The sequence below is a fragment of the Leptidea sinapis genome, chromosome 30, assembly GCF_905404315.1.
Source record: "Leptidea sinapis chromosome 30, ilLepSina1.1, whole genome shotgun sequence".
Classification (NCBI taxonomy): Eukaryota; Metazoa; Arthropoda; class Insecta; order Lepidoptera; family Pieridae; genus Leptidea; species Leptidea sinapis.
In genome coordinates this window covers 9537473-9547972 of record NC_066294.1, presented here as the reverse complement: position 1 = coordinate 9547972, position 10500 = coordinate 9537473, and the positions used below count along the sequence as shown (strand labels likewise).

At 39.1% G+C, this 10500-nt stretch overlaps 1 protein-coding gene across 1 annotated transcript; it reads right to left on the bottom strand.

The window, feature by feature from the left end:
• Positions 1–719: 719 nt before the first annotated feature.
• Positions 720–9996, bottom strand: LOC126973714 (splicing factor YJU2). The gene is made up of 5 exons (XM_050821043.1): positions 9802–9996; positions 9506–9718; positions 7487–7661; positions 2294–2471; positions 720–1119 (listed from the first exon to the last, which is right to left on the bottom strand). The coding sequence occupies exons 1-5, from the start codon at positions 9823–9825 to the stop codon at positions 750–752; spliced, it is 960 nt and encodes a 319-aa protein (XP_050677000.1). The 5' UTR covers positions 9826–9996; the 3' UTR covers positions 720–749.
• Between the last annotated feature and the right edge of the window lie 504 nt (positions 9997–10500).

The following is a 10500-nucleotide window of genomic DNA, read 5'->3' as shown; positions in this document are numbered from 1 at the left end:
TATAGATAGATAGCTATAGGGATCCGTAATAAAATTGCTATTTTGTAACACAAGGTGTGAAATCGAAAACCTATTTTTGCGTGCGCTGCAAAAACTATTGACAATAGAACAAAATGATGTACAGGCTATAATATAGGCAATATTTTATTACTTATAACTATCGCGTGAATTATACTTTATATGGCAAAACAACGTTTGCCGGGTCAGCTAGTGTGTTATACATAGGATGAAGTCATGTAGTAATGTGTTAAGTTTAAATATTTAAGACAGGTACCTATATTATATAACATGTGTTATTGCCAATAAATTATTATTAAAAAGGCTAATTACGTTTAAAAAAAAATTAATGCATATTATAATTTTAAATTTTTATGTATAAAAAAAAATTACATAAAAATAGTCTAAGAATATATATATATATTATCTACGGAATATAAGAAGTATTTTTTTATTTCTATCAATAACAGACAGTGTGATAAGTAAAACACCTTATCCAGTTAATTACACAAAAATCGAAAAACTACTAACTGTTTTTACTATTATATTCTCCATGACATTTTTTGTTTTTTAAAGAAAATTATATTATGTGTGTAATAAATAAAAAATACTCCTGATTCTGAATTTAAACAAGTGATTTTCACAGGCAGAAGTAACCCAGGTGTCCACCTCCTCAATGCCATCGTGTTATTTATTTTTCCCAATCCCAAAGTAAATACAGCTGTCAGTTCACCCATTTATTTATAATTAACTCACTGTGATGTATCACTGTCACTATCCGAGTAATCCGCCAACAATGACAATCCTGAAGGTTTACTTGATTCTTCACTCTTGGCGACCACACTGTCACTTTTACTAGAACCACCAACATTCACATCCGCACTTAAATTTGTACTATTTGCTGTCTCTGGTTTCTTACTCCTAACAAGGTTACTTAATGGTTTCCGGGCAATAACCCCAATACTTTTATTCCATGATTCCTTTTTAACAGATGAACTAGATTTAGGTGGTGGGTCTTCCAGCTTAATGCTCTTGGCAACAGGTTCCGAACCTTCCGCAACAATGTCAATAATCTCTTCAGCCACAACTTTGTGTTTTGTTGCATTGTTAAATTTTATTGACCTAGAAATAAATAATTTGATAAATATGGTTTGTTGATAATATTTACTATTGGCTACTTTGCATACAAGTACGAGTATATCTGAAAAGTCAACTATATTAGAATGGTCAGTACTCATTTCTCATTATTATTATAGCCACACTTATAGGAAACTAAGAAATATAATATATTACTGTAACATTAGTGCTGATATTATGTAGATGTATTCATATTTATACTAAGTAGGTAACAATGGTGAGGGCTATGCTCAGTTTCCCTGCGAGATGGAATCAGAAATGAGGAGATCCATGGTACAACCAAAGTCTCCAACATAGCAAAATGATTGAGAAACTGGCAGTGAGCAGTGCACATGGTTCAACTGTCAGGTGGCCGGTGGGGCAGTAAAGTCCTCGAATGGCGACCACATACCGGAAGACACAGTGTTGGTAGGCCCCCCACAAGATGGACCGATGATCTGGTCAAGATGTTCAAAAATATGGATACATTTGTGGAAAAATGAACTTTTGGTGTTAGATTATAAGATACAAATTAGTTTGTTAAGAAACTCTAACTTCAGTTGACATATTAATATCAACTTTGACTATAAACAAACAGAGATGGAGCTCTGTACCGTTACTCTGGTTTAAGTAGCTTTGTATGAAAGGTTAAATGTTTTTTTTAAATATTTAACCTTCATGAACGCGATCACAATCTTGAAGTACCTGTAATTATTCATTACTGTTGAATGTGGGAACATTCCTGATCACTCAGTACTCTAACACAATAATTGCCAATTTCCATAAATGTATCCATATTTTTGAACACTTTAGCTGTTTTGGCGTTGGCGTTTAGATATGTTGGCGATTTGTGTGTAGCCATATATTTGGTGCTTTAAATGTAGCTAATTTTATTTATTTTATTGTGTCTCGATATATTTGACTACTTTGGATGATATCTTTGATATCCACCTATTTGGTAACTTTCTGTGAATCGATGTATATGGAATTATTGCTAGGTTGTTGAATGCAATAGGTGACGCTATCTTTTTGACGCTGACTACACTATAAGTGGTCCCAATAACCTATACCTGAGTCAGGAAGACTTTGGCACTATTTGGACTTGCTCAGTCCGCCAAATCATCTCTTTAAGGTGAGATGAGTTTCTAAAATATAACATAGGTAACATAAAGATCATTACTTAATAAATTCATTATCTTCCTTTTCTTCTCTCGCTTTCCTTTCCTCAGCTGTTTCAGGTTGATATTGTTTCAGCATGCCCTCATAATCAACAGTTCTCTGTCTACGATTTAACTCCTTCAACTCCTCTAGACTCTCTAATAATTCTATTTCTTGTCTAGATTGCTCTGTCCTGTATTCTGAAAAAAAAAATATTATTTTTTACCACCATAAAATAACCATTACATACATGCTATGAAATACAGATCAAAATTTTTTAGTACATTTACACAGTTTTATAGAAAAACTGTCAGACATAGGACTGCACATAAGGAGTGAAAACTTCTCATTTTCACAAACTTATTAACATAATTTTTGGATTTTTAAGAAATATTTAAGGAAGCGGACAATGGACAATATAAAAATATTAGAAATTAAATCCCTTTGGGGACTAATTGCGATAGTATTATCACCCATATGTATTACGCAAGAGCGTAGATTTTGCATTACCAGGTTTTTGTCATATGTGGTATCAATCAAAAATGCAACACAAAAATAAAAAAAAGAGTTAAAGAAACCAAATTTTAAAAATGTGAAACAAAGAACGATTACATTTAATTTTTTGATATTTCTTTCAATCACACGCATGCAAAAATTCGTATTCAAACTAAACTTAAAAACGTTACATTAAAGAGGCAAAAAATATGTGGATGGTAATAACTGACGACAATTTTATCGGACCACATTTCTTACGAGCAATCTAAATGCGGCAGATTTTGAAACTTTTTTGGCACATAGCTACAGTAAACTAGCATTTTTCACTAAACACACTTCCATACATGTCTACCATTTGCAGACACCTTTTTTTTTATGGAATAGGAGGACAAACGAGCGTACGGGTCACCTGGTGTTAAGTGATCACCGCCGCCCACATTCTCTTGCAACACCAGAGGAATCACAAGCGCGTTGCCGGCCTTTTAGGAAGGTGTACGCGCTTTTTTTGAAGGTACCCATGTCGTATTGTCCCGGAAACACCGCACAAGGAAGCTCATTCCATAGCTTTGTAGTACGAGGGAGAAAGCTCCTTGAAAACCGCACTGTGGAGGACCGCCACACATCCCGATGGTAGGGATGAAATCCTAATTTGTGGCGTGTCGTGCGAAGGTGGAATTCGGCGGCAGGAATCAGGTTAAACAGCTCTTCGGAACACTCCCCGTGATAAATGCGGTAGAAGACACACAATGATGCAACGTCTCTACGCAACGCCAAGAGATCCAGCCGTTCACAGAGCACTGAGTCCCCGACAATTCGAGCTGCTCTACGTTGCACGCGGTCTAATGGATCGAGCAGATACTGGGGTGCGCCAGACCAGAGATGACAGCAATACTCCATGTGTGGCCGGACCTGCGCTTTGTAGAGCGCTAGAATGTGGGCCGGCTTGAAGTATTGCCGTGCTCTATTGATGACGCCCAGCTTCTTCGAAGCCAATTTGGCTTTGCCCTCCAGATGGCCACGGAATTGGCAATTGCTCGAGATTTAGAGACCCAGTATTCCGATACTAGGCGCGGCTTTAAGAGAAGTGTTCTCGAAGAGCGGTGATACGACAAATGGTTTTTTTTTTAGTGGTAAACGCGCAAACTTGAGTCTTCTGGGGGTTAAATTGGACAAGGTTCAATTTACCCCATTCCGCGACCTTCTCGAGAGAGGACTCGATAGAAGACACAAGTTTCTCCCGGCACTGGTCGACGATTTCCCGAGAGAGACCTGCATGGCCCGTGTATACGGCATCACCAGTGCTGTCGTCCGCATAGCAATGTATGTTGGAGGTGTCCAACATATCATTGATATGCAGAAGAAACAGCGTAGGAGATAGCACACAGCCTTGGGGCACTCCAGCATTCACGAGCTTCGGGTTCGAGCAATATCCATCGACAACGACCTGTATGCTACGCCCAGTGAGGAAGCCCAAATGATGGAAGTTTTGAGAGGAGCGCCTTGTGCCATACACGATCAAAGGCCTTCGCTATATCCAGGCTAACTGCCAGGCCTTCCCCCTTGCTTTCAATAGCCGCCGCCCATCTATGTGTTAGGTATACCAGAAGATCACCTGCCGACCGTCTATGGCGAAAGCCGTACTGTCGGTCGTTGATCAACTGGTGACCCTCTAGGTATACTAAAAGCTGGCGGCTAATTATGCTCTCCATGATTTTAGAGAGGTGATATCAATAGGCCTGTAGTTCGCCGGATCCGAACTGTCTCCTTTTTTTTTGGATCGGATGGACAAGGGCTGACTTCCATGAGTCAGGGACTACGCCTTTGGAATAAGAGTGCCGGAATAAACGCGTTAGCACCGGCGTCAACTCAGGGGCACACGTTCTAAGCACGATTGGAGAAATGCCATCCGGCCCGCTCGACTTCCTGACATCCAACGAAAACAGAGCTCGCCTAACAGTTTTCTGGCTGAACTGTACTTCAGGCATAGAGCTCTGACACCGCGGGATGGTCGGCGATGTTTTTCCGTTGTCGTCAAGTGTCGAGTTGGAGGCGAAAAGAGCGCACAGGAGCTCGGCTTTCTCTTTTGCCGTATGGGCCAGGGTGTCATTCCTCATGTGCAACGGCGGCATGGACGGCTGGTTGAAGTTACCAAGAGCAGCTTTCGACAACGACCAGAACTTGCGTGTTCCGGTCGGGTAACTGGAAAGCTGCTCGCCGATTTTGACGACGTGTTTTGACTTTGCACGGGCGATTTGCCACTTAAAAAATCTGGAGGCACGGTTATATTTCCTCTTAAGAACTTTGCAGTTCAGATCCTTTGTGCCCAGCGCCGCAACCCAAGTTCCATACGCCTTTTTTTTGCAGTTAGATGCTGCTTTAACTGACGCATCGAACCAGGGCTGTGATCTGCCACCGATCGGTACTACAGAGCTTGGTATAAAAATATCCATGCCCTGCAGTATCACATCGGCAACTGCAACGGCGCAGGCACTAGGATCATCCGAAGGGAAACAAACCTTGCCCCAAGGGTAGGATGCAAAAAAGGAACGCATCCTATACCAATCTGCTGACATGTAGTGCCAAACGCGGCGGGTCGCTGGTGGGCTGCGACGTTGGCGTCGGATAGGCACTACACTCCTGACCAGGCAATGGTCGGACGTTCCGAGTGGGGTGTCGACAAAGACCTGGTAACCATCGGGATGTGTAGTCAGCAGAAGATCTAATAAGGACGGCATGTGGCTATCCACATCCGGGAGCCGCGTTGGCGACTCAACCAATTGGGACAGACCATACGCCAATGCAAAATTATGCACAGATCGCCCTGCGTAGTCTGTGGTACGTGATCCAAGCCATTCGGCATTGTGCCCGTTGAAATTACCCAAGACTACGATTTCAGCGGAGAGGATCTGTGCAAGCACGTCGTCAATTGCCGCTTGAACGCAGCCCATGAGATGATCGGTTTCTGCGTTACCACTACGGGACCTGTAGACACACGCATAGATACGGACGCGGTCCTCTAAATCTACGCGGAGCCAGAGAGTAGACAGGTCCCTACCCTCAAAATTGCCGAGACGGCGACAGGAGATATCCTCCCTAACGTACACACATACCCCGGCATGAGGCAAAAAATTGTGCTCAATTTTGTACCCGGGGTACGTTAAATATGACGTATCGCTAGGTCGAGATATCTGCGTCTCCGTAAGGAAACACAAGGCCAAGGAAACTCAAGGTGGTGGTGGACGACGTTTAAATTGGAGTGAATTCCCCTGATATTGCAAAAGTCCACATTGAGCGTGGAGCGGGGTGCCGTGGTGTTTCTGCCTCGTTTGTCCTCGGTCATGCGCGGTTCTGTGCCCACCCCAGAATACGAAGGGCAGCCCGAGCGAGAGTGCTCGGGGAGAGATTCTCCGGCTCTGGTAGAGCCGGTACCCTCCTGGGGTAATATCTCTTTATGGACCGCTCTCATATTTTGTTGGGGGGAGGGGGTGAGGGTAAGGGATGGCCTCCGGTCCTCGACACTAACCTATGCGAACCATAGCGGCACTAGGCCGCTACTTCACGCCGGTATTCTGTGCGAGTGTGGTAATTAACCCGGACGAGTCTGGCCCGATTGTGCTGACGTCATAAGATGGCAGCGTGACTCTCCCACTTCTAAAAAGCTCTTAGTCGCCTCTTACGACACCCATGGGCCTGGGACTCCCCTATTCTTTTTACGCCCCGGGGAAAGTACAGGGCAACCTTGACTTTAAGTCTGTGGGAAATACATCAATGCCACCAAGGACTCCAAGTCTTCATAGCTGGTATACAAAAAGTCATCCAGTGGTGGAGAGAAGCTTGCTTTATCTGATAAAAAATGTCATCTAAAATTGTAGCCACTATAACCAGGCACTGCTCTCTGAACAGACACTTGCATGTTATAGTTATTTCCATGATAGCCCCTTTGGCTTTCATAGAAGCACATGCTTAGCATTCCACTACACCCCAAGATGCTTACTTTTAGGTGATGTTGTTTACTTTTAGGTGATGTTGGGGCAGCACACACTACAGACTATTTAAAGGTATTCTAATTCTAATCGAATTTAGATACAAATCTAATCTATCCATTGTGAATGTTCTCCTTAGCCTAACCACCTATTTTGGCATTATACATTATTCTCTCAGTTTGACAACTGGCTGTATTAAGTTGTCTTATCTTAAATATTATAAATGTGGTTACTAAATAAAGTTTGTAGGTAGTTTCTTTACAATAATGTAGTTTACACATCATAATAACAACATAGGCAATAATTCATAAAGATATTGTGTAAAATATCCGAGATATACATAACAATAAGTGTCAATAAAGTACGAAAAAGCCATTATCGCCAAAATAGTGATACATAAATACAATAAAAATTGATAACTAACAAATTGTATCGCATGGGGAGTTCAAAGTAGATAATAAACTTTGTGTTTTACATTACATCATTTGAACAAATATTTCAAATGGTTATGACGATGACGATAAACATCCGAGTGCGCGATACTATGGTGCGGCCCGGCGGTGGGCGCAATTCAAATTTTACAAATTTAACAAGAGGTCGGGACAACATATTTTCACACTAGATGAAGACATATATCTATATTTTTGCTGCTTTAAAGTCCATGCGGACGACGAAGCAGGCACCAGTGAGTTGTCTTGTACAGCATGTTCCTCATTGCAGTGAATATGAATACTAACCTAGCAGTTTCATTGGATTATTAGCTTCCTCCTCCTTCTGTTCCTCTTCCTCTTTCTTAGCCTGCTCCTCTGCTAGTTTCAATGCCATGAAGTTTCTTGTTGCTCCGGCTTCTATTTCATAATCTGTATTCTTCGGATCAGTTTTAAATGATATTTCTTGGAGACATCTTGTGCACTGTAAATTGTTGATTAATAATTATAATAATGCTTGTGTGTATTCAAATAAGCAATTTTTGAACATGCATTAATTGTAATCAGCTCTAATGATTTGGATGAAACTACCATTAAAAGGCATAAAAAGGCATTTATTTTCTCAAAATTGATTCCTTTAGAACTCTTTTTGATGTGATTTCTAATAGCTACTAAATACTACTACCACTTCGGAGACAAAAGGCGCTCTGAGAGAGAAAAAGCGGCGCAAGAAACTACATTATTTTTTTGTGCTCTTTTCAATAAAAATATATAATATTGTACAGTCATTTCTATCGCTATAAAATAATCACAATCTAGTCCCAGGCTGTCCGATCATTTAGATATTCAGCAGTGGAGTAATAGGATTTACGACCGAGCCATTTTTTTATAAAATATTTAAATTTATTTCAAAGTTTTTCTCAAGTATTCAGACAAAGCAAAGGATGACCAACCAGGTCCAAATGTTTATTTAAGCCTAAAAAAACTGACATACTTTAAAATGTAAACTGTTTATTCCAATAGGAAATAAAAGTCTTTTTGATGCAACATTTAATAATTCCTTGAGACCAAAGCAAAGAATTCAGCAATGATTATTCTTGCAGCGTTTTAAGTTTTCCATTGTGGCTGATTTGAAACTCATCCTAAACATATTTATCATTAAAATAAATTTTATATACCATTAAATTGGATTTTTGTTTTACACTTGCATATACATTATTCTTTAACATTTGAATGCAGAAAATTACAAACTAGCAATCTGTCAGTATGTGATGGTAAGGAGTATGTCAAATGTAAAAAAGTCAGATAGATAGAAAAAAAAATTTGTTAGAAGCAAAACAAAAGTTATGGACATAACAACAAAAATCAGAAAAAATTGAGATGGGCAGGACACATGATCAGAGGACAAGACAAATGGAGCAATTGATACAAGATGGTACGCCAGGGAAGGTAAACAGAAAAGTGGTAAACCACTAAGAAGATGGGATGATGACATCATCTGGAATGGAAGAGGTCAGTGGAGGCTTTCACTGTTTGGCAAATAGATCTAATCTAAAAAAATATGAAGTTTTAGATACTTTATTGCGAATTTGATTAAAAGGTATTACTGTACAATGTTCTATAAATGCCTTTATATCATCAACAAAGTGAAATTATCCATATTAATTATTTAATTCAAGACATCATTTATTTTAGGACAACAAACAGACAAACAGTGTTTGCTTAGAATGTGAAGAGTCAAAATTAAGACACCAGGGAAGGAAAATGTTGAGGGAATAGATGAAAAATTATTTACCCAGGTTTATAGCGCTAATATGGGGGAGAGTATTGGGGAATATTGATCAGTGGGAGGCTTCTTTGCACCTGATGCCGGCTAGATTATGGGTACCACAACAACACCTATTTCTTTTGTGAAGCAGTTATGTGTAAACATTACTGTGTTTCAGTCTGAAGGGTGCAGTAGTTAGTAAAAATTACTGGTAAAACGAGACTCTGACATCAAATGTCTCTAGGTGATGAGCACAGTAGTGCATCTAAGAATGTTTCAGTTTTTCAATAATCCTGAGCTGCACTGCATTGTAATAGGCAGGATGTATCAATTACCATCAGCTGAAAGTCTTGCTCGTCTCATCCTTTATTTTCATAAAAAAAAAATCATAATCAAATAAGATATGTAACAACTAAGAGTATGAGGAATAAGTGAAGATGTATGAAAAATTTGATGCTAGTGGAAGAAGCCAGACAAGTATAAGTTCTGTAGCAAATGGAAGTCTATAATCTCTGCCTACACCTCAGGGAGACAGGTTTGATATAAATATGAAAGCTTACCTTAATGTAAAATCTGTATATCCGAATACCCAAGTAATCTTGATTCTCAACATCCTCTTTTCTGGCGTTAAATTTCTTGCCTTTATAAATATATTCCCCACACGTTGCACACCTCATATTGAATGGAGCCATAAGCCTGACGGTGTACTGGCGATTTTTCGCCAGTTTCATACGAGGTATTTTGGAAGGATCAAAATCCGGCGGATAATATTTCTATAAATTATAAGTTCACATTATGTATATTATATTAGGAAGGTCAATAAAATAACAATAATAACACAAAATCCAAAACTTACATTAAGAACTTTTCTTTCCGACATTTTCTAGTTTTTTTGGGTTACTTTATCTTTAACTACGAATTACCTAAATATGTATATCACAAAATTGATCTAAAATCTTGGCTTTTAAGAGTAATTAATTAGTAATGAGTGACAATTTGTTTTGAATTTTAGACTTTACCCAGATACTGTTTAGGTTTTTCACTTCACTAATCAGTAATCACTAATCAGCAGTAGTGATGGCGATCTCAAATCGATTAATCAAAGAATCGACTCCTCGGACAAAATAAATCGATTTTTTAAATCGATATGTCGTACTGAATCGAATCAGTGATTCGATATTTTACCCTTGAAAGTCGACTTTAGATTTTTTCTGTTTTGGTAAAAAATCATTTGTTAGCTGCTGCGACAAATTTAGATCCTAGATTTAAAAAAAACATTTTGCTGACCAAGTAGCCTGTTCTCGAGCAATAAATAGAATAAATACTTCAATTTTAGATATTCAATCACAGCAACAACTTCCACAAAATAATAGTGAAGAATTCGACGCAATAGAAGGGACTGATTTAGAAAAAGGAATTTGGGATTTTCATTAGTTGCTTGTCAAAAAGCAACTCTCTACATGTAATACACTTGCACTGGATAGTCAAGGCTTAAACGAAGAGTTTAAACACTATTTATCACAGGCAGTTGTGCACCTAAAGTATGATCCTATAC